Source organism: Coenobita brevimanus, chromosome 39 (assembly GCF_032717465.1).
Source record: "Coenobita brevimanus isolate Jiangsu-jjx chromosome 39, ASM3271746v2, whole genome shotgun sequence".
Classification (NCBI taxonomy): Eukaryota; Metazoa; Arthropoda; class Malacostraca; order Decapoda; family Coenobitidae; genus Coenobita; species Coenobita brevimanus.
Genome location: NC_136992.1, coordinates 1,129,294 through 1,153,293, shown reverse-complemented (window position 1 = coordinate 1,153,293; position 24,000 = coordinate 1,129,294). Strand labels below are relative to the sequence as shown.

Here is a 24,000-nt window from a genome sequence, read left to right as displayed (position 1 = left end):
CAGCAGATGAGCAGACGGCCACCCCCAACACCACCACCATCAGGCAGGCAGGTAGGCAGACAGGCAGACGTCCCACCCAGCCACCAGCACACGGTATGGCGGTGAGGGGTAGAGGGGGAGGAGGGGGGAGAAGGGAAAGAGAGAGAACCATGCATTAGTGAGCGTCTGGGCAAATACTACGTCCAACCCACCACCTGTGAACAAGTCGGTCACCTGTGAAGAGAGAGACAATAGCTACATCTCAGAGGAGCCTACCTATCTAAGAGTCCACAAAATACCAAGGATTTTTGCAGACCATGAAATATAAATGAAAGAATACAGAGAATCACGTAAGGCTTTCAAAGACTGTCGAAGAGATCTCGTAAGATGTATAGAGAAGTACGGAAGAAATTTAAAGACAATCGAAGAGGAAAAAATTGGACCAGTTGATTTGCAGACATTCAGTCACAGGCGTAAGGGAAGCGAACTGACAAGAGGTGAGAATTTCAAACATATTCATGATCAATTTCGTATCGTAACTTAGGCTTGGTTTTGCAGGAAGACCTAGATGCGTGTGAAGATTTTGTAACTCCCCCGTCCTTCTTCTTCCTGCAAAACAAATCGTGGTTACGACGGGGAAGCGATCGTAAATACGTTTGTGAATCCCACCCTTGGCAACGTTGTAAAAAAAATCTGCCATTCAAACGCGCGATTTCGCCCGTGTATAATCCGGCAATATCCTGAATTTAGGAGACTTTTTACACATACGATCAGTTGTCCTGCCCTTATACTTGCTAATGTCCGCGAAATAACTGAGCCAACTCTACAGAGAAACACACATGAATGAAGAGGGATAGAGATACGGAAGAGGAATAAATAGCTGACCGACTTGTGTTTGGGGTACTGTGGCAGCGAGATCAGTGGGGCTTTGTTTTCGCTTGGCATGGGAGATTTCGTAGCGATTTATTTTGAGCATTACACCTGAGTATTATCTTGCAAGTTAGCTACATCTTTTTACCATGGATGTAGTTTGCATAGGGAAGGTACAAGAGGGCATCATGGTGTGTACGGGAAAATAAATAGCCGAGGAAAAGACTGCACGAAATCTCCATAGACAAGGAGAGTACGGCCTTAGGTCTCCTCAAGCCGCATTTCCCTCTCACAAGAAGCTTCGTAGTGGTTGTTCCTCAGTGGTTTATTTTGTATATTAAACCTTAAAAATTCCCTTGTATGATAGATGTATATATTTATTTTTTTAGTTTGCACCAGTAACAGACAAAACGGTATCAGGGTGTAAAAGACAAAATGAGTCGCTGTGGAAGAGATGTCACGAAATTTCCCCAGCCAACGTATGGACCCCCAGCGCCACCTTCCCCCCCACACAGGCGATGGGTTGCTGATGCCAGGATGCCCACCAGCCCAGCCCATGCACCCTTAGGCACCCATGCAGCGCCCCAGCACACCCATTACCACCACGCACACGCCATCTTCCTCTCGGCTCCGGTTGTATCTTGGAGCTGAAGGAAGTCGACTATAATTAACCAGAAGGAATAATACAATATCTTTATTCTCGACCACAACGTTAATCGAGATCGGTTTTAACTTTATAGCTGCTCAAGATATCCCTGGTGTCTGGAAAACTGTCTGACATTGGCCGAAATCATGTACAAAGCTGACAAGTTGTAGCTAAAGAGTTAAAAGGTTATTTATCTTTACGTAACAACAAACTGAGCCTCAGGGAGAAATGTGTGCGTGGTGACGTATGTGGTGAAATGCAAAAATAATGCTTATTTAAAAATAATTGTGCATATAAAATACATTATTAGAGAAATAGTTTATACAAAAATACATGTTTATTTAAATGGTGATTATCGTCCGCCGAAAATAAAAATCATATTTATATTTTCAGTTTACAGGGCCAACTCTCATTGACCCCCGTTGTTACATGGACAGCCATGCCCAACAGTTTAATGTCGTCGCTTATTCGTACAGTTCCATCTGTTTAGGTCAGCTGAGCAGTTTTAGTCGTCACAGCCCGACACAAAAGGTTTCTGCGTGGTTGGCTGATTCGTGTATCTGCATCGCACATAACAAAATCGAAAACTATATGGAATTTGAGTTTTTGGACAGATCCAGTTGGGGGGCAGACTCACACAATTCTGACCTCCAACTGTACAGGGTATCGTTACATAACATCCAAATCTATTTCAAGTGCTGTTACATCAATGAAAACTGTAGTGACTAAATAAACAGCCCACAGTAATAGGCTTGTAAGTGTGCCGTGCAGATGGAGAAATACCGAATCAGTCAACTCAGGGTCTGCTTTTGTCTCGAGTGTTGTGGTGTCGTGCGTGCGTGAGTGCTTGCCAAGGAGTCATGCGGTGCCAGTGTCGCCTACACGTTATTGCCGTCAACACGAAGGCGGGGTGACGAAGACGAGGCTCGGGGGACAGGGAGGCTGCTTCTTTCATATGCCAGTAATTAGGTTCTATATATATCAGGTTCCTCTGTTGCTAGTATAATATGGATTGTAGAGAGAAGAGTGAACGTATAAATCTATAAACTTTTGTCAACTGTACAGTAGTCTTGGGAAAACACACACCATATTTCAGTTACTATCCTCCTCATATTTCAGGCACATTTACTCTCAGAAAAATACTTTGGAGAAAGGCAGGTAAAATCTGAATTGTCATGTAGCTCTTCCACAAACCAACCAGCTACTATTTGTCAACCCACAGTGTTTAACTTTCCCATAATCTACCTTCCACTACTGTCAAAATAACGCAACTTGGAGAAAAACACGTGAAAATCTAGAATATATTTGTAGTTTTCGCTCAACTTCTGGCAAGTATAAAGCTTTACACGAACATTAAAAAAACACACTTGAACACCTGTCATGGAAAGAAACAGGTAAGAGTTTGAGTTTTTAAGTACGTTGTGTTGATTCCGTTACACTTGCCAACTATAAAATATTACAAGAATATTAAGACTACAGCTGGCATATTCCTGACTTTACTTACAGTGAAAGGAAGCAGCCCAAACCACCGTATCCCTCAGCCTGCTTTCATGACCCCGACACCAGTTCAGTCCGCGTCAAAGTCCATGGCGAGGGAGGGAAGTCCGAGGTGACAAGGGACCCACACATGACTGACTGACTGACAGATTGACTGAGTGAGTGGACTATGACTGAAAGCTACTGGGGCGGCGTGTGTGTGTGTCAGGCTGGTTTTTTGTGGTTAAGATGCCTACACGTTCCCTACAACTCAGTATAACCAACAAAAACATAACCAGACACACACACACACACAAGCCAAGATGGATCCGTGAAGCGATAACCACAACAGTTTCCTATGAAGCTCTGTATTTTACTTTACCAGCATTAAGTTAATGAAAGCCAGATGGTTTCACCAGTCGAAACAAACCATCTGAGGGTAACTTGGTATCAGAAACAGGCATATATATTTTGTTCAGGAATCATTCATGCAAAAATAGATCTAACTTTTCAACATACAGATTTAGATTACATTTCACTACTTAAATCTATCGTGGACAGTCGCATTTTTTTTTCGCAGTCAGTCATGCCAGCGTCCTCTTTACCCCTCTGCCACCCTTCTCTCGCGGCCCGGCAGTCCAGCCTGGGGCCCGTGCTGTGTTAATGGTGCTACAGGTGTGTTACTACAGTGCAGGGGTGGCGCCACGTGTTCCCTGCGGCACCCAACCCCACCTCACCTCATCGACAACCAACACAACTCTACCTCCTCGCAGTCTTACTTCACCCCCCTGCCACGCACAGGTGTATGTATGTATGTGTATGTGTGTATGTATGTATGTATCATTAAACAGATGTGGTGTCGATCAAATGATGTGTTTTGAGCTGTGGTAGTGGGATCTGTGTGTGTGTGTGTGTGTGTGTGTGTGTGTGTGTGTGTGTGTGTGTGTGTGTGTGTGTGTGTGTGTGTGTGTGTGTGTGTGTGTGTGTGTGTGTGTGTGTGTGTGTGTGTGTGTGTGTGTGTGTGTGTGTGTGTGTGTGTGTGTGTGTGTGTGTGTGTGTGGCAGGGGTACAACCTACACCAAGCGAGGCATCACTATGAGTCTAGGTCTACACATGCGGGGATCACACCACAACAAAGTCAGGGATGGTCTGGGGTTGTGTGTCACCTCCCCCTGCAGCCTCCAGTGCTGAGTGGGGCGCCTCTGCTGCTCCCGGTCTGCCTCTCCTGCTTCTGCTGACCCTAACCTCTCTCTCTCTCTTTGACTGGCCACAATAATAAGCCGTAAACGTGTCCACTGAATTAAGATCAGCAAGGCAAAGGAGATGATGCAAATTTGAGGCACTTGTGACTTGAACTACTTGAACCTACACTTACACTACACCTAATAATCTTGAACCTACACTGGCGCTACACCTAAGAGCGTTTATATTGGGATTATTTTCTCGTGTACTTCAAAGGCTTGATGGCACCTCTTCCTTAGAATTTATTGTTTATTACACCTTATTTCAGTACGAACACGTCCCTCTCTCTTTCTTAGCTCGTTTTCTTAATTCCTTCTTAGTATCTCCAGACGATTTTCTTAAACACTGATAAGACTTCTCAGGGAAAGGGTCAGTGAAGGCTGTCTCTAACCCCTCCTGTTTAAGTCTCTCCCAGGCTCCAGTAAATTGCTAGAAGACAGTGAGAATAGGGCGAAAGATACATAATTCTCAATATTCTCTTCTATGCCTCTTGGGTTGATAATATACATGGGAATATTAAAGAGTAGTATTAGTTGCATTCCAGGTTCCTCTCAAGGTGAACCCCGTGGACTGCAGGCTGAAGATGCACCTTTTTCATCAGTCCACCTTCCTCTTCTCAGTGGACAGGGGGATTGGGGAACGTTTTTATGACCGGGCAGATCCAGCGCCCGGTCATATCAGTGCCACCACGCGAAGGACCCCTCTCCAGCACCACTGAATTGACTCGAAGTAAATAGATTTTGAATTTGGCTGATCTTGCTTTTGTTTTTTTCGTGGAGGGAATAATCTTGCTGCTTCTGGCCTTTGGTTCCTTCTTTCTTGCATAACAAAAAAACAAAACTCGAATTAAGCAGATCTTGAATTGGCTGATTTTGTTTTTGTTTTTCGTGGAGGAAATAGTCTTACTGGTTTCTGGCTTTGGATTCCTTCTTCATCGAAAAAAAAATATATATACTGGCAGGGGAAGGAGATGCCATGAAGCCTCTTTCACGAACGAGAATACAACCCTGATATACTAACACTGAGGGTTGCGGAAATAAAACTGAAAAAAAAGATGCAAAAAAATAAGAAAACTGTGGGAAAAATGAAAAAAATGTGGGAAAAATGAAGAAAATGTGGGAAAATTGAATAAAATGTGGGAAAATTTTTAAAAAAATGTGGGAAAAATGAAAAAAATGTGGGAAAATAAAAAAAAATGTGGGAAGAATGAGAAAAATGTGGGAAAAAAATGTGGGAAAATTTTAAAAAATGTGGGAAAAATGAAAAAAAATGCGGGAAAAATGAAAAAAATGTGGGAAAATGAGAATAAAATGTGGGAAAAATGAAAAAAATGTGGGAAAATGAGAAAAATGTGGGAAAAAGAAAAATGTGGGAAAAAAAATGTGGGAAAATTTAAAAAAATGTGGGAAGAATGAAAAAATGTGGGAAGAACGAGAAAAATGTGGGAAAAATGAAAAAAAAAAATGTGGGAAAATGAGAAAAATGTGGGAAAATAAAAAAAAATGTGGGAAAAAGAAAAATGTGGGGAAAAAAATGTGGGAAAAATGAAAAAAATGTGGGAAAAATGAAAAAAATGTGGGAAAAATGAGAAAAAAGTGGGAAAAATGGAAAAAATGTGGGAAAATGAGAATAAAATGTGGGAAAAATGAAGAAAATGTGGGAAAAACGAGAAAAATGTGGGAAGAACGAGAAAAATGCTGGGAAAAGAAAGAAAAAATACGTGAAAATGAAAAAATGTGGGAAAATGAGAATAAATATGAAAATCAGAAGAAAATGGGGAGAAAACTAGAAAAATATGGGAAAAAATAAAGAAATTAAAAACACGGGGACAATTAGAAAATGTGGAAAAATGAGAAAGATGAGGGAAAACTGAGATAAAATGGGGAAAATAGAAAATATGTGGAAAAATGAGAGAAAAAATAAGGGAATATGAGAAAAGAAATGGGAAAAAATAATGGATAAAATAAGGCAACTGAAAATAAAGACACATTTGTAGAGAAAGAAAGCAAAATTAAAGCAAAAAATAAAGCAGCATTCGTAGAGCAAGGAAGCCAATAATCAAGGTATAATTTTTTGCGCTACATCAGCCTCGATCACTTACGCTAAGTTGTAGAATTATGAAGCCGCTATTTTTTAACTATTTCAGCCCAGTTATGCCTTCTTCCTCTGTTTCTTTCTTTTTCTATATATATATATATTTATATATGATTCTTGCCTCCAGCTGACGAATTTATATAGAAGTGGGGGGTAAAAATTTAGCAGACGCCACCAATGTTTTTAATTTCAAGTTATGGCTTTTTATTCTGTTTCTTTTTTCTTTCCTTTTATATATATATAATTCTTGACACCAGCTGACGAATTTATATAGATTTGGAGGGTAAAAATTTAGCAGATGCCACCATTGTTTTTATTTTGAAGCGTTTTTTGTTTATATCTCACTATTTCCTGACTCTTCTCTTCGATGACACTTCCGTTGTAGATTAACTCTTTCTACCCCCCATCCTTTGAGGTCACTAATCCCCCCTGGAGGTCATTAATCCCCCCTGAAGGTCAATAATCCTCCCTGGGGGTCATTAATCCCCCATGGAGGTCATTAATTCTCCCAGGGGTCATTAATTACCCTTGGAGGTAATTTTGGAGGTCATTAATTCTCCCTGGAGGTCATTAATCCTCCCTGGGGGTCATTACTCCTCCCTGGGGTCATTAATCCCCTCTACAGGTCATGAATCCTCCCGGGGGGTCATTAATCCCCCTTGGAGGTCATTAATTCTCCCTGGGTGTCATCAATCCCCTTTAGAGGTCATAAATCCCCCGAGGGTCATTAATCCTCCCTGGGGGCCATTAATCTCTCCAGGAGGTCACTAATCCCCCCGAGTCATTAATCCTTCCTGGGCGTCATTAATCCTCACTGGGGGCCATTAATCTCCCCAGGAGGTCACTAATCCCCCCGAGTCATTAATCCTTCCTGGGGGTCATTAAAATCCTCCCTGGGGGCCATTAAAATCCTCCCTGGGGGCCATTAATCTCCCCAGGAGGTCACTAATCCCCCCGAGAGTCATTAATCCTTCCTGGGGGTCATTTGAGGCGGTAGTGTCATAGACGAAAAGTGCCACCAAATAATGCGATATGGGGAGAAAAAAATTTAAAATAATTCCAGATGCCGCTTCTGCTAAAAATTATTCGATTTAGGGAGGACTTTCATAGTAGGGCTAAAGAGGAATCATTTATAACCCCAGAATTTCACAACATCTAGAGGTAGAGAATGAAAAAAGAAAAAGAAAGAAGACATACACTTATTTATTTATTTATTTATTTTTTTATTGAGACGAGGATGCACTTGACACGTTGGTCAAGATTAGCTGAATGCAACGTGTCCGAATAATAATTACTAACCCAAATTTCCCCCTCAGATACCATGTTGTCAATTAATAATGCTAACGAGTAAAGAGATTATGAAGTAACGTTGCTTTCAGCCAATCATCACCAACCTGCCAAGTGCATCTTCGCCTCGATAAAAAAAAAAAAAAAAAAAAAAAACTGTGTAGAGCTGAAAGGGTTAAAATAAATTAGTACAGAGCGCAACATTTAAATAAACTAAAATTACAGCTTAAATAATAGTTAATAATAATGGCGGGCATATAAAATAATGAAGTATACGTGTGTGTGAGATTAGTTGCAAAAATCAATAGCTACATATACGTAAGAATCGATTTCTATGGCAGGCAAAATAAAATACCGAAGTTCCCCATAAAGTAATACTTATAAGCGCTTTATCTACACAAATAAATAAATAACAACAGCAACGGCAACAAAAAAAACAACAGTAATAATAATAATAATAATAATAATAATAATAATAATAATAACAAAACACCGTTTTCTATGGCACGCAAACTAAAATACCAAAGTTACCCATAAAATAATACGTAGCGCTTTACTTACAAATAATAATAATAATAATAAACTATCTTCATTATCAGCGTGACCCATTCTCTTTGACCTACAATGACCCTATTTAAACTTTATGGCCCTCTATACCCACCTCCTCTGCCCCTCTGACCTAGCCTGACCCCTGACCCACCACGCCCTCTACCGCCATCCCCCTTCCCTTTCCACTTTTGACCTGGATTGACCTGGATTTGACCTGGATTGACTAGTGCCTCCCTTCCCTTTCCACTTTTGACCTATAATGACCTCGACACCTACCCTCTGTGAAAAATAATCATCCCTGCCTCTCCCACACTGTCCCATGTCCCATTCCCTCCTCCATTCTGTTCCATTTTACCTAAAACCCCTTACAGTGCTCCAGAATGTCCCCAAAATGTCCCAAAATGCTCCAGGATGTCCTAAAATGTCCCTAAATGTTCCAGAATGTTCCAAAATGTCCCAAAATGCTCCAGAATGTCCCAAAATGTCCCAAAATGCTCCAGAATGTCCCAAAATGTCCCAAAATGCTCCAGAATGTCCTAAAATGTCCCAGAATGTTCCAGAATGTCCCAAAATGTCTCATAATGCTCCAGAATGTCCCAAAATGTCTCAAAATGCTCCAGAATGTCCCAAAATGCTGTAAAATGTCCCAAAATGTTCCTGAATGCTTTTAGAATGTCCAAAAATGTCCCAGTATGTTCACAATATTCCAGAATGTTTTAGAATGTCCCAGAAAGTCCCAGAATGTCCTAAAATGTTATTAAATGTCCCAGAATGTCCCAAAATATTCCAGAATGTCCCTAAATATTCCAGAATGTCCCTAAATGTTCCAGAATGTCCTAAAATGCTCCGGAATGTCCCAGGACACCCAAAATATCCCCCCCACGCCCCAGTGCCCTCTCCACCTCTTGTCCCTTCCTTCTATGCCCTAAAATGCCTATGATTCACCTTGCCCTCTATCAAAACCCTTCTGATATGCCCTAAAATGCCTTTAAATGCCCCAAATGCTCCTTCCCCTAGGCCCTAAAATGCCCCCAAATGCCCCTTCCCCTACGCCCTAAAATGCCCCAAATGCCCCTTTCCCTATGCCCTAAAATGCCAAATGCCTCATTTGCTGTCCTAAAATGCTCCCAAATGCCCCTTTCCCTATGTCCTAAAATGCCCCCAAATGACCCTTTCCCTATGCCTAAAATGCCCCCAAATGCCCATTCCCTTATGCCCTAAAATGCCCCCAAATACCCCTTCCCCTATGCCCTAAAATGCCCCCAAATACCCCTTTCCCTATGCCCTAAAATGCCCCCAAATGCCCCTTCCCTATGCCTTAAAATGCCGTCCTGCCCCCACTCCTGTGACCCAGTCTGCTCTCTGATTCACCTTGCCTTAAAATGTCCCTAAATGCCCCTCAATGCCTCTAAATGCCCCAGTGTTCTTAATGCCCCAATGCCCTAAGATGCCCCAGTGTTCCTAAATGCCCCCAGATGCCCCCAGATGTCCCTTCTTTCTATCCCCCAATGCCCCTCAAGGCCTGCGAATGCCCCCCCAGTACTCCCAAATGGCTATAAATGCACCTTCCCTCTATCCCCTTAATGCCCCGAATGCCTCCCAATGCCCCCTAAATGCCCCAGCTCCTATGACCCACCTTGCCCTCGACGGTCCACTCAATGGCTGGCTTGGGCTCCCCCGTAATGTCAATATCGTAGAGGTGCTGCTGGCCGACCTTCAGAGTGATGTCCTTGACGTTGGTCCGGTCGATGCGGGGCTTGCCTGCCGGAGGAGATGAAGGGGAAATGTAGGGGAGATGAAGGAGAAATGTAGGGGAGATGAGAGGGAAATATCGGGGAGATGAAGGGGAAATGTACGGGAGATGAAGGGGAAGCGTAGGGGAGTGGAAGGGGAAATGTGGGAGAGATAGTGAGGAAGTGTGGGGAAAAGAGGAGAAAAGTACAGGCTAGAACGAAAACAGTGGAAATGTACACGAAATGTAGTGCAAATGAGGAGGAAACGTGGTGGAAATGTAGAGGAAATGTGGTGGAGATGTAGAGAAAATACCAAAGAAACAAGAATCATCCCAGTTTGTCTGAAGAAAATTTGAAACTGACGAACGACAATGAAAATCCCGTCTCTATCAAATCGTGTCTCAGGTACTTCGAATTTCCCGCCATATTTTCGTCAACCCTGGAGACAGACTTTTTTTTCTCTCTTTTAATTTTTCGTCAAACACAGGGGACATAGTTATTTTTTCTAACTGTGCAAACGATTTATTTTTCTAACTGTGTAAACGTGAACCCAGGACTCACGGAAGCGGGGCCTGGCAGTGTGAGGCAGTGTGGAATCGGATGGCTCTCCCTTGCCTGCCTTGTTGACGGCCCTCACCCGGAACTCATACTTCTCGCCCTCCTTCAGGCCAGTGATGGGTCCCTCGCAGGTGTTGCCGCGCACCTTGCCCACCTCCTTGAAGTCCTGTGTGTGCGAGTTTGTAGGTTGTAGTTTTGGAGGGGTAATTCTGGTTTGGTGTAATCTCTCTCTCTCTCTCTCTCTCTCTCTCTCTCTCTCTCTCTCACACACACACACACACACACACACACACACACACATTTTAACTACATTTAAACATATTTATTTTATCACGTATCAGAAAACATCCTTCACCTCGAGCAGAGACAAAAATGTGAGTCTTCTCCTTTTTACTCGACAGGCATAAAAAACTAAGTCTGATCCTACTTGGCATAAAATCTAAACCTAATCCATAAAATTTAAGCCTAATCCATAAAATCTAAGCCTGATCCACAAATTCTAAGCCTGATCTATAAACTCTAACCCTGATCCAACTTCCCATAAACTCTAGTCCTGATCCCACTCCATCGCTACACTACGACTCACATCAGCGTCCTTTGGCTTCATCTCGAGGACGTAGCCTTCGATGGGGGCGCCACCGTCCCTGATTGGCGGGTCCCACTTCAGCTTCACGGAGTTCTCGTCAAAGTCCACGATCTCGGGCAGGCCAGGAGGACCAGGCTTGTCTGAGGGGGTGAAGGAACGTTTTAGATTTAGACTGCAGCACAGATTATTATTTTACGCTATATTAACACAGAACAAGAGAGAAGAATGAAGAGTTAGACTGCAGTAGTGATTTATGTTTTACGTTATATTTACACAGGGCAAACGAGAACACTGAAGAACAAGTTGTGGAAATTAGGACACAAGCTGAACAGGAAACTCAACACAGGCAACTGGGAAAAAAAAATAATCGTTTGTCCATCAGATCTGAGAGGGGATGAGGTAGCGAAAAGAACTTGAGAATATTCTTAATAGTAAAATGAGTGGGAGAAAGGGCATGGGGGAGTCTCAAGAAGTAGTTGAAGTGGATGATAGGTGTATAAATCCTTCCTAACTCCCAAGTGGTGCCAAGAAAAAAACAAGATAAAGTAAAAACACATCCTCAGCTTGAAAGACCACGCACCGAACGGATCCTTGGCGACGATGGCCTTGTCTCCGTCGAGTGGATCAGAGTCGCCCTCGTCGTTGTGCGCCTTGACACGGAACTCGTACTTCTTGCCTGGCTCCAGCCCCGTCACCTCCAGCTCGGTCGTGTCTCCGTCGTCAGTGTGGCCGCAGGGAACCCAGCGACCTGACAGAAAAACATCAGAGTCAGATAATATTTTGTACCAAGTGTGTCAGATAATAGTTTGTACTCACTAACAGAAAAACATTGAAATCAGATAATAATTTGTACCAGGCGAGTCAGATATTTTGTACCCATTGACAGAAAACATGAGTCAGATAATATTTTGTACCAACTGACAGAAAACATTAGTCAGATAATATTTTGTACCACCTGATGGAAAACACCATACTACCACCACAATTATCATTTTCACCACGCCACAACCAGACTCTACCACCACGACTAACACAATCAACCAGAGCCACCACATTCACTACTGTTAAAACCATCACCATCGCCACCACCATTATAACCACTATCACCACCACCACTATGGACACCACCACGATCATCACTCCCATTAACATCGCCACAACTACGACAACCAGCATCACCATCACCTCCACAACTGCTACAGCTATCCCTCCACCTAACTTCACACAGCCACCATCAGCACCACCACTACCACAACTACCACAACCACCACAACACTTACCGGTAGTGACATCCATCTTCTCCACCGTATAGCCATCGACAGGGATACCACCGTCATCCTTGGGCTTGTTCCACTTGAGTTTGCAGCCCTCTTTGTGGATGTCTGAGATCTCCAGTGGACCTTCGGGCTTGGATGGGCGGTCTGGAGGAGGAGATAAGTGTTGTGGAGACAGATACTTAAATAGAGATAAAGATAGTGACTTTTAATTTAGAGATAGCTACTTAGATAGATAAAGATGGTGTGTGTGTTCCTGTGAGATGAAAAGGAAGTTAATTACAGAGAAAGAAACCAGTGTTGGGCAAGTACACAGCGATAGGTAGAAAGACAGACAAGTAGAGAGATAAGTAGATAGACGAGGAGGAAGACAAGTGGTTAGTTAATTAGAAAAACAAACCTATCACCGTGACTCACCCAGCACGACAATCTCCAAGTCAGCCTCATCAGAGCCGGAGTCATTCTTGGCGTGCACCTTGTAGACGCCTGTGTGCTTCCTCTCAGCCTCTGTGATGGTGAACTTGGTGAGATAGTCTTCACCTTGGATGATGTAGTTGTCCGCTGTGTCCACCTGTAATAAGAAAAATCGTAATTATACTTCTTTTTTTACCCTAACTTGGCCTAAAACTGCCTGCATATGTGTTCTTTTAAAAACTCTACCTTTCCTCTTAATTTGCCATAGATGTCCATTCTTTCAAAATCCATGAACATCACTAAAATATCTATGCATAATATACTTTCATATAAAACATGCCCATTACTCTATATCCCCAGTGACTGAAATACTTTAAGTTAAAACAAAATCTATTATCAGGAACGCTATTACAGAAGACGATGTAAACATATCCTCCCCCCCATCTCTCTCTCTCTCTCTCTCTTTTTCTCCACTCACCTTCTTGCCCTTCAGCGTCCACCAGATTTCTGGAGGAGGTTCACCCTTAACGTCAACCTCGAGGTGGATTTTCTTGCCTGCTCTCACCGTAATCTTCTTCAACTTCTCTCGGTTGATGGTTGGCTTCACTGTGGGTTGAATATGACGTTGGTGAGATGGGGACTTATGGCAGGAGACACAATGAATGAATGAATGAATGCGTAAATAAAATATAGAAAGTTTTGAATAGAATATGAATTGAAGTGACGCGGGATCTGGCCTTGGCGAGATGCGACTTGGTGAGGTCAGATGAATTACTAGGAAAGAAATAAACGAATAAATGGATAAGTACACGCATAAATATCTCCAAAAATTGATAAAATGAGCAATATGACTTACGGAATCTGGCCTTAGCGACATGAGGCTTGGTAGGGTCGGAAGGATCACCGGGCCCTGCCTTGTTGACGGCCACCACACGGAACTGGTACGTGTTGCCCTCCTTCAGGCCTGGCACGCGGCACTCTGGCTTGGGGCCCTGGTGGCGAAATGGAGAACTATTTGCACTGTTTTTATCTCTCTTTCATCTCCTATATCTAAACTACCCCCTCCCCTTCTGTATCTCACTTTCTTCTTTATCTACGTGCTATCTGAACTCTCTCTTTTTATCTCCTTCAATTCTGGTTCTGGACCCTGGTGGCGAAATGGAGAACTACTAGCACCGTTTTCTTTTAAATGTTTGGTTTGTTTACCCTTTACTATCTAGATTATCTTTCCTTTTTTTAATTATCTGCTTCAGGTCAGGCACATGGCTTCCTCCCTCTACTCTCACCTCTCTTGTTCCCTCCTCCCTTCTCTCACTTCTTCAGTCTCGTCTCACTTCTTTATTCTCTTCCCTCCACGTTCCACTTCTCCAGCTTCTCCTCTTTTCACTTCTCCTTTCTTTACTTCTCCTCTTCTACCCAATTCGCCAGTCTTCTCTTCTTCCCTTTCCATTTTCTCTTCTTCTCACCAACCCAACCTGTCTTCCTCTTATTCCTCTCACCTATACATCCTCTCCTCCTCATCCTCTCATCTATCCATCATCTCTTACTCCTATTCCTCTCACCTAACCATATTCTCTCTCCCCTCTTCTCTTTCTCTCTCCCTCTCATCTGTCCAGCCCACCTTTCCTCCTGTTCCTGTCACCTATCACATTCCCTCCTCCTCCTCCTCTGTTCCTCCTCCGCCTCCTCTGTTCCTCCTCCTCCTGTTCCTCCTCTTCCTCTTCCTCTCTTCCTCCTCTTCCTTCTCCTCCTCCTCCTCCTCCTCACCTCACTCTCATGGATGGGCTCCCAGGTTCCATACTTCTCCTTCTTCTCAATGATATACTTCTGGATGGGGGCGCCTCCCGTGTCCTTAGGAGGATCCCACTTGAGGTCCACCCGGTCCACGTCCCAGTCCACGATTTCCGGTACACCTGGTTTACCTGGGATACCTGAAGACGGAGGAGAGGAGGTGAGTCGGCCAGAAAAATGAGAGAATATGACAAAAATCGACCTATAGTGAAGAGGAAAAGTAGGAAAATATATGACATTAGATGGACAGAGGAAAATATGCAAAACTGAAGGAAAGAGGAACATGTTCAAGAAAATAATAAAATAAAATGACAAAATCTACCTAAAATGAAGAGGGAAAAATAGGAAAATATATGGCAACAGGATGAGAAACGGGAAAATGCGCGAAAAACTGAGGGAAAGATGGAAGAATGTACAAGAACCTGAAAAAAAAGAATGTAAGAGAAAAAAACGAATAGATGCAAATGGATGAGAGAGGGAAAGCTGGACAGATAATACAGCAAATAGTAATTGTATTTGAAACTGAATGAAAATATGGAAGAATTAGAGGACATGAAGTATTGAGAAAAAAAGCAACGTCTGTGAAATTGAAAATAACAGATGAATTAAAGCAGATTCATAAAACGAAGATTTTGGATTTACTGATGATGATGCCGATGGTGTTACTAATACTGATAATGACGACGATGCTGCTGATGCTGCTGATGATGATAAGAATAATGATAACAGTGATAATAATAATAATGATAACAACAACAACAACAATAATAATAATAATAATACAAATAATGATAATAATAATAATAATAAAGGCGATTAAACTTAAAAAAAACGCATTAATTTATTTATTTTAACACTTACTGTACGGGTCCTTGGCCAGAACAGCGTGGTCTGTCTCAAGGGGCTCTGATTCCCCTTCCTCATTGACAGCCTTCACGCGGAACTGGTACTCCTTGCCCTCCTGCAGCCCGGGCACGTCCATCTCCGTGTCCTGCAAGTAGATAGAGGGGTAGATAAATAGGTAGGTAGGCAGGTAGATCAACAAATATATAGGTAGGTAGGCAGGTAGTAAGATCGACGGAGATAAGGCAGGTAGGTAAGTGGGTAGGAAGACAGATCGATATAGATGAAGGTGATATTATCTCCACTGCGTTTCTTTGCGACTAACACCACATCTACTCGTGTTAGTCTATCACAGCTTAGAATTCAGATAGGTTGTAATTTTTGGCCAAGTAAGAATAAAAGTGGAGAGGAATAAGAGAGAGGTGTGTGTGTGTGTGTGCTGGTAGCAGGGCAGTGAAATGGCGGGGGACAGGGCGACATGGAGGCGACTTGTTTGTGGCCACCCCGTATGGGATTAAAGCGTTTGGCAATAGATAGATAGATAGAAGAGTAAAAGGAGTATTGCACAAACCTTGGTTCTGCCCACGGGAACCCAGCGGCCTGTGATGGGGTCCTGCTTCTCCACGAGGTATTCCTGAATGGGTCTGCCGCCATCGTCCTCAGGCTTCTCCCATTTCAGCTTGCAACTCTTCTTGGTCACATCCGACACCTTGAGGGGGCCCTTGGGTTTGCCCGGGGCGGCTGGTGGGGGCAAGAAAAGTGTGAAAATAAAGAGAGAGAAAATAAAGCAAGGTGATAACAAAGAAGGAAGAAAGAGGGAAAGACAAAGACAAGGAGGGGGGGGGGTGTAATGAGGGCTGGGATTAAAAGACAGAAAGAAGACACCGATTGCATGAAACTACTTATAAATGGTGGGGAGAGAGAGAGAGAGAGAGAGAGAGAGAGAGAGAGAGAGAGAGAGAGAGAGAGAGAGAGAGAGAGAGAGAGAGAGAGGCAACTGTGCTTTATGTACTGGAAGGAGATTTACCATTTAATAATTATCTTCTAAAGGGGGTAACTAAAACAGAGTTCAGATACTCACACAGCACGACAATCTCCACCTCAGCCTCGTCCTTGCCGTGCTTGTTGGTGGCGATGATCTTGTAAGTCCCTGTCTGCTTCCTCTTGGCGTCCACGATGTTCAGCTTGGTGTTATAGTCGACGTTCACGATCTCGGTATTGTCCTCCGTCACAACCTACGGGAAAATAACCAGCCATGAGTGTGTGGCCAGTATAGGGTGTTTAAAGACTGAATAAAGGGGTATCTATGTTGTTTATCTGATTTTACTTTATTTTATCGCTATCTACTCACAGTCAGACGCCTTAATCCCGAAAGAAGTGGCCACAAACAAATCACCTCCATGTACTCCTGTCCTCCGTCATCAAGCTGTCTTTTCTCCAACTCACACCCCCTCTCTCTCATATATAACTCTCCACTCCATCCCTCCATCTCATTCCCGGTCTTCCCCTTCCTCTCATCCAGCTCTACCTCACTCACATACACTCTCGTACTCAGTCTCTCATTCTCCATCCTCTGTAAATGACCAGGTACTCTCTCCTTCTGGTCCTCCCTCTAGAGAAAAATAATAAACAACTGTAATATTTTTTTTTGTTTTTGTGTTTACAGACCACTTCAAATTTTGACAAAATTCTCTCTCTCTCTCTCTCTCTCTCTTTTTTTCTCTCTCTCTCTTTCTCTCTCTCTCTCTCTCTCTCTCTCTCTCTCTCTCTCTCTCTCTCTCTCAGTATCTGGGGGCACATGACACTTCACTGGCAGAATCCTCGCTTCCTTCCTAAAACTTACACACGCACGTCTGGCTCTATCATGACCTACACATGTCAAAGATGTGTGTGTGTGTGTGTGTGTGTGTGTGTGTGTGTGTGTGTATCTGCGTGCCTACGTATTTGCGTGCGTATTTGTGTGCGTCCAGACTTACCTCCTTCTCCTTCAGGATCCACTGGATGGTTGGAGGGGGTTCACCTTCCACGTTGACGTCCAGTTTGATGTTGCGACCCGCCTTCACTGTGATGGGCTTCAGGTTGGTGCGGTCGATGCGAGGCTTCACTGTGGAGAGAGGGCTTCACTTAGGAGGGGCTTCACTTAGAGATTTTCTTTTTCATTATGCTTAGGGCTACTTAGAAGGAAAAGAAACAGCCACGATTTTGAGTATAGAGAAAATGATTTTGAGTTTTTTTCCTTTTTTGGCTAATTGAGAGACAGTCATGATTTTGATTCCAGAGATGAAGATGTTGAGATGTTTTTGTGGAATAATTATAAGCTTTGAGAAGGCTTAGAATTGTCTGTTTGAAGTTAGATAGATATATACATAGACAGATAGACAAGGGTGTAATCAGACAAAGAGAAATGGACAGATTATGTAAAGTGGCTTGCATACGTACATATATATATATATATATATATATATATATATATATATATATATATATATTTATTTATATATATAGATATATTGAGTGAGAGAGAGAGAGAGAGAGAGAGAGAGAGGTGTGTGTGTGTGTGTGTGTTTGCTTGTGTATGTGTATGCGTGACAGACAGAGACAGACAGACAGACACACACACACACACACACACACACACACACACACACACACACACACACACACACAAATCTCTGAACACTCACAGGCCTTATGCTTGACCAGGTGATAGTCAGTGGCCTCGGATTCAGGTGAGTTTCCGGCTTTGTTCACGGCGATGACCCTGAACTGGTACTCCGCCCGGTGCTTCAGGCCGCCTACTTTGGTCTCCACGGGCGTACCGGGCTTCAGGGGCGTGACCACATCCTGCTTCAGTTCCGCGGCAGGCTCCCAGTCCGGCATGAACCTGAAGGAGGGATGAAGGAGGGGTGAAGAAGGGGTGCTCTGAACATATATGGGTATTTAATCTGCCACAGCACTGGATCAGCCACAACATTGGATCAGCCACAACTCAGCCACAACACTGGAGCAGCCACAACTCAGCCACAACACTGGATCAGCCACAACTCAGCCACAACACTGGAGCAGCCACAACTCAGCCACAACACTCACTTGTCTTTCTTCTGGATGATGTACTTCTGGATGGGCGCCCCACCATCGGACTCAGGCACCGTCCACTTCAGGTCCACGGATTTGTTGTCGTAATCCGTGATCTCGGGGCGGCCGGGAGCGGTGGGCACGTCTGGGGGCGGGGTAGGTCACGTCAGGTCACACAGTATAGGAAGCAAGTAAGGAAAGTAGAGAAAAACCGAAGAACAACGTCAATAAAAGCTAAGTAAATAAGGAAAATAAAGACTGAACAACGACATCAATAAAACCTAGAACTGGATGTGGACTCCTTGCATTCCCGCCATGAAGAGCCAAGATAGTGCACATATTTAAAGGACATCAATCAAAAGGACATCACTCAGTTTAAAGGACATCAATCAATTTATGGGACATCAATCAATGGAATCAAACGCTCAGTCTGTCAGTCGATGGCATGAGCTAGACCACGATAACTAAAAGACAAAAGTATTCTCTTTCGTGGAGGAAATTATCCAGAGGTCACACACTATGCACAATAAACAAGGACAATTGATCAAAACTATAGCAATCTCTGTCATCACACGGGGAAATAAATGACACGGTAATGTTTAATAAACCTATCGCTATTCAAAAATGAGTGACAAAAGGAGCAGAGAAAACGCAGACACAGAAAAAGGGAATTTAAGGGGAGACTCACCGTAGGGATTCTTGGCCAGGATAGCTTGGTCGGCCTCCAGCGGCTCAGAATCTCCCTCATCGTTGACGGCCGTGACGCGGAACTTGTACTGGTGCCCGGGTTCGAGGCCCTCCACGTTGAAGTACGGGGGAACCACGGCGCCGGGGCACTGTCAGGACGGAGAAGCGTAAAAATAATATAATCCTTTCACCTTAAACTGGCCTAGCTTTTATTCTGTTGCAGCTTAATTCGCATACTTCAGTTGCAGAATAAGATAACTCTGCGGTTCTACGTCCTTTCCATAGCACATCTTCGTGATTAGTAAGATCGTGTTAATCTACTACTGTACTTAAGTAGCACCTATCCTCACCTAGCCACACCTGAGGAACGTAACTTAATCAGGCTATCCTCACCTTGCCACACTTTTGAAAAATTTAATTAGCTTCTATCCTCACCTTGCCACACCTTTGAAGAACTTAATTAGCCTCACCTTGCCACACCTGACCCATTTTCCGGTAGCCAGGTCCATCTTCTCGACCTCGTACTCCTTGATGGGCATGCCACCGTCGTCCTCGGGCGCCTCCCACTTGAGTTTGCACCCGGTGTCGTGTACATTCGATACGTCTAGAGGACCCTTGGGTTTTGAGGGCTTGCCTGGTGGTGGGAGGAGAGGGGAAATTTTTGGTTTTTGAGTCCAGGTGAGGAGGAAAAAATACACAGCTTTTTGATGGAGAGAGGCGAGGGTAAGAATGGAATGAGACGGGAAAGGAAAATGGAAGAAAGTATGGCGGACACTCATGATTTTCTTTTTTTTTTTTTTAAGATCTTGATGGTTGGGGAAGGGGGGAATTTTTGGTTTTTGAGTCCAGGTGAGGAGGGGAAAAAACAGCTTTTTAATGGAGAGGGAAGAGTACAGGAAGGAGAATGTTAAAGTGTATGGCAGAGAATATTTTTTTACTTTGGTTTCATAAGATTTTTGGTTTATGGGTGCACGTGAGAAGGGAAAAATACATAAGTTTATAAGAGAAAAGAAGGGAGGATAAGGAAGGAGTGAGACAGGGAAGGAGAAAGTATGAATGTATGGGAGACAGCCCGAGGAACTTGTCTAGACTTTGATTTCATTACAGTTTTTAACAGAGAACTAGTACCATGGCTAAATTATGTGCAATATATTAACAAGATCCAAAAGCTACCTGAGACACTGGTGGTAGGAATATACACAATTACCTACAAAAACACCCCCTAGTTAAGAATTTCGAGACCATTGGACGAGAACGACTTACCGAGAACGACCAGCCCGACGGTCTCGGTGTCCTTACGAATATACACAAATACCTTTAAAAAAACACCCCCTAGTTAAGAATTTCGAGACCATTGGACGAGAACGACTTACCGAGAACGACCAGCTCGACGGTCTCGGTGTCCTTGCCATTCCTGTTCTCGACCTTGAGGGTGTAGAGACCGGCGTCCTTTCTCTTGGCATTGGTGACTGAGAACTCGGTGTGGTGGTCTGTGTTTTCGATGGTGATCCTGTCCGTGGTTGACAAGACGGTTTCCTTGAATATCCACTCCTTCTCAGGGTCGGGTTCGCCAATCACGTCCACGGCCCACTTATGGCTGCGTCCCACCTTGATCGTCACGGATTTGAAGTTGGTTCGGTCGATGCGGGGCTTTACTGTTGGTGTTGACATGGAGGTGAAGTGTGAGGAAGAGAAATGCAGACTGGTATCAACTTGGCGGGGTTGAACAGTAAGACCAAATGGATATTAAAATTTAAAAGTAGTATTTATCTGTCTATCTGTCTGTCTACCTATCCATCTATCTATCTATCTATTTGTCTATCTATTCATCTATCAAAAACTGGCATTAAACGTAGGAAACATGGACAATAAACCAAAATCGATATGAAATTCAAGCTTCAGTATCAATCTATCAGCCAATATATCTATCTTCTATCCATCTATCTGTCTATCAATCTATCATTAAGACCTGTATTGCACCCATAAGAAGCGTAGAGACCAAGGGCTGAGCTACTTACCACCAAAAAGCACACAAAATATAAGTGAGGGATTAAAGGCGACAGAAACTTCTTTTTAGTGGCATCATTTTCTCCTCAGTTTGTCCTTAATATACCTGATGATTCATAAATATATATTGAAAGGGAATAATGTCACATTGTTGATACTGATAAGAGGAAGTATGCTAAAAACGATCCTGGTACTGATAATGAGACAGTATGCTAAAGGCTGATAAGGGGTAGCATACTAAAAGACTACCCTGATACCGATAAAAGACCCGGTATATCAAACAGAGAACCTTAATCCTGACCAAACACCCAGAGTATTATACACGGCTTCGTACTCACGGTTCTTGTGTTTGCAGAGATGGTTGTCGGTGGGCTCTGAGGCTTCACCAAGACCCGCTTTATTGGCAGCCTTGACCCTGAAGCTATACACCGTCCCCTCCTTCAGGCCCGGGACCGTCGCCTCGCAGTTGGTGTCCTTCGTCGTCACCACTTCTTGCCAGTCGAGGGAGTGCTTGTCCTTCATCTCAATCACGTAGTGGGAGATGGGGCGGCCTCCATCCTTCTCCGGCGGGGTCCACTGCAGCTTCACCATAGTGTTGTCGTAGTCCACGATCTCGGGCTTGCCTGGGCGGCTTGGCTCGTCTGAGAGGGTGAAAAATTAATGTAAGATAGGATTTTACCACCTCTCTCTCTCTCTCTCTCTCTCTCTCTCTCTCTCTCTCTCTCTCTCTCTCTTCAGGGACGCCTTTATTCTCTACCACTCATATCCCCTTCTTAAATTTGCAGTGGATGCTTTTTACGTCCACTGATTATTTGGTGGATTAGTATTCTCATGAAGCAGCTAAAATATCGACTTTCTTCAAACCAGCAAACAGCCGTACCCGCAACACACGAGAACTGAGAAGCGTAATATCTAGACCGCCCTATCATTTTCATTTTCGTTTATCAAGGCTCCAACATGCTTATATGAGCCGGCCTTGGTCACCTACTAGCGGCTCTCCATGGTTCTCGATCTCTGGCAGCCTCCCTATTCAGAGTACTATCTCCACGCTGCTCGATCTCTGGCAGCCTCCCTATTCAAAGTAGTGTAGGAAAAAAAATGTGCCTTACCGTATGGGTTGCGAGCAATGATGGGTTCGTCGTTCTCCAGGGGTTCTGACTCGCCCTCCTTGTTGACAGCCTTCACGCGGAACTTGTACTTCTTCTTCGGTGTCAGTCCGTCCACCGTGAACTCCGTCTTCTCCGGCCCGACCTGGCGACACAACAACACCTTAGACACAGAGGCACAGGCACGCGTCTTTCTTACTCTATTCTTGCTATTCCACACCACCTGATTCAGCTTAGGGGAGACTTTTTGATCTGGGTGGATTAAATTGGATCTTTTGTAACCCCTGCAATGAAATGGCGGGGGACAGTGCGACATGGAGGCGATTTGTTTGTGGCCACCCCTTACGGGATTAAGGCGTCTGGCAATAGATAGATAGATAGTAATCCTTGCCATATACAGGGCCTCTCCTGAGCTGAATACAGTCGATACAAGCAAGTATATTCGTTGCTGTTGTTTAACCCTGGTTTGTATGGCCGAGCAGACCAGTCAACCACAAGTAAGCCACTGCTGCTGTGAGTCCGACCTACAGGTACACAACAGTAAGGAATCGGCATCCCTTGTGGTAGACAGCGCCTAACCTGGGTCGGACCAGGGGCTTTCCCACGGCGGGGTGCAGAGAAATAATGAGGTTTGGTTCCTGGGTGGACGCCACAGATGCTTAACTCCACCCAGGACGCACATCACCGCCACATGCAGGCTCCTCGTCAGCTCCATGAGAAGAATAAAGCTGACGTGTCCACATCACAGGGCACATCGTCAGCCGTAGTGATTTTAAAACAACACCGTGTCGTGTGTGTTAGTGGGTACAAAGAACGTCTAGAAAATATACCATCTGAGGCTTAGCAGTACCATCTGAGGCTTAGCTGTACCATCTGAGGCTTAGCAGTACCGTCTGAGGCTTAGCAGTACCATCTGAGGCTTAGCTGTACCATCTGAGGCTTAGCAGTACCGTCTGAGGCTTAGCTGTACCATCTGAGGCTTAGCTGTAAGGTACCATCGTCACACTCTCCATAAATAACGTACGGAGGATATTAACCAGCCACAACCAAAAATAAATCGCTAAGGAAGCGGTGCTAGGGAGTCTCCAGGTCTTATACTTTGACGCAGAATCTGGTATGCCATTAATTTTCTCTTATAGTATACTGTATAAATATAGAAACAAACTAGTAAGGAGGAAGTGTAAGTATACCTTCTACACCCACATGTATACGAAATAAAGAGAGAGAAAAATAAAGCATATTCTAATTATACATACACTAAATATATCCTTGGCAAGCGTTACTTCTAGGAAATAAGTCAAATAAAGTACAATAAATCTACACTACAGATACGTATATCCTGGGTAAGCGTCACGTCTAGAAAATAAAGTTAAATATATTTACTGAGGAAGTAAAGCGTCACGTCTAGGAAATAAAGGGAATAAAGCCAAATATATATATATACAGTGAGGGTAAGCGTCACCTCCAGGAAATAAAGTTTAATACATATGTGGATAAAGCGTCACCTCTAGGAAATACAGGAAATAAAGCCAAATATACAGTGTGGGTAAGCGTCACCTCTAGGAAATAAGGTAAATGTATACGTGTGGAAAAAGGGTCACCTCTAGGAAATAAAGTAAAATATATATATGTGGGTAAAGCGCCACGTCTATAAAAGGTACCTTGACATCGATACTGGGATTCTGTTTTGCTTTGGCGGAGGGTCCAGAGGGCTTACGGTGCGGAGAGTCCAGAGGCAGGGAGTCTGAGAGGGTGGCACGCTGGGGGGTGGGGAGGAGCTGGG

General features: G+C 43.7%; 1 protein-coding gene across 6 annotated transcripts in view; it reads right to left on the bottom strand.

Annotated features, from left to right (window-relative positions):
- Nucleotides 1-24,000, bottom strand: part of bt (projectin protein bent) — a 269,793-nt gene that overhangs the window by 60,523 nt on the left and 185,270 nt on the right. For all 6 annotated transcript variants that reach the window (XM_080270134.1, XM_080270136.1, XM_080270137.1 and 3 more), the window contains 20 exons: nucleotides 22,221-22,362; nucleotides 21,450-21,752; nucleotides 20,478-20,759; nucleotides 19,575-19,738; nucleotides 19,106-19,253; nucleotides 18,433-18,562; nucleotides 18,027-18,226; nucleotides 17,319-17,446; nucleotides 16,424-16,577; nucleotides 15,914-16,083; nucleotides 15,361-15,490; nucleotides 14,476-14,639; nucleotides 13,565-13,700; nucleotides 13,187-13,314; nucleotides 12,712-12,865; nucleotides 12,301-12,441; nucleotides 11,601-11,768; nucleotides 11,021-11,160; nucleotides 10,438-10,600; nucleotides 9,780-9,904 (listed from right to left, as the gene is read on the bottom strand). In XM_080270134.1, coding sequence (XP_080126260.1) covers nucleotides 9,780-9,904; nucleotides 10,438-10,600; nucleotides 11,021-11,160; nucleotides 11,601-11,768; nucleotides 12,301-12,441; nucleotides 12,712-12,865; nucleotides 13,187-13,314; nucleotides 13,565-13,700; nucleotides 14,476-14,639; nucleotides 15,361-15,490; nucleotides 15,914-16,083; nucleotides 16,424-16,577; nucleotides 17,319-17,446; nucleotides 18,027-18,226; nucleotides 18,433-18,562; nucleotides 19,106-19,253; nucleotides 19,575-19,738; nucleotides 20,478-20,759; nucleotides 21,450-21,752; nucleotides 22,221-22,362 — 3,270 coding nt within the window. The remainder of the gene's footprint in view (nucleotides 1-9,779; nucleotides 9,905-10,437; nucleotides 10,601-11,020; nucleotides 11,161-11,600; nucleotides 11,769-12,300; nucleotides 12,442-12,711; nucleotides 12,866-13,186; nucleotides 13,315-13,564; nucleotides 13,701-14,475; nucleotides 14,640-15,360; nucleotides 15,491-15,913; nucleotides 16,084-16,423; nucleotides 16,578-17,318; nucleotides 17,447-18,026; nucleotides 18,227-18,432; nucleotides 18,563-19,105; nucleotides 19,254-19,574; nucleotides 19,739-20,477; nucleotides 20,760-21,449; nucleotides 21,753-22,220; nucleotides 22,363-24,000) is intronic.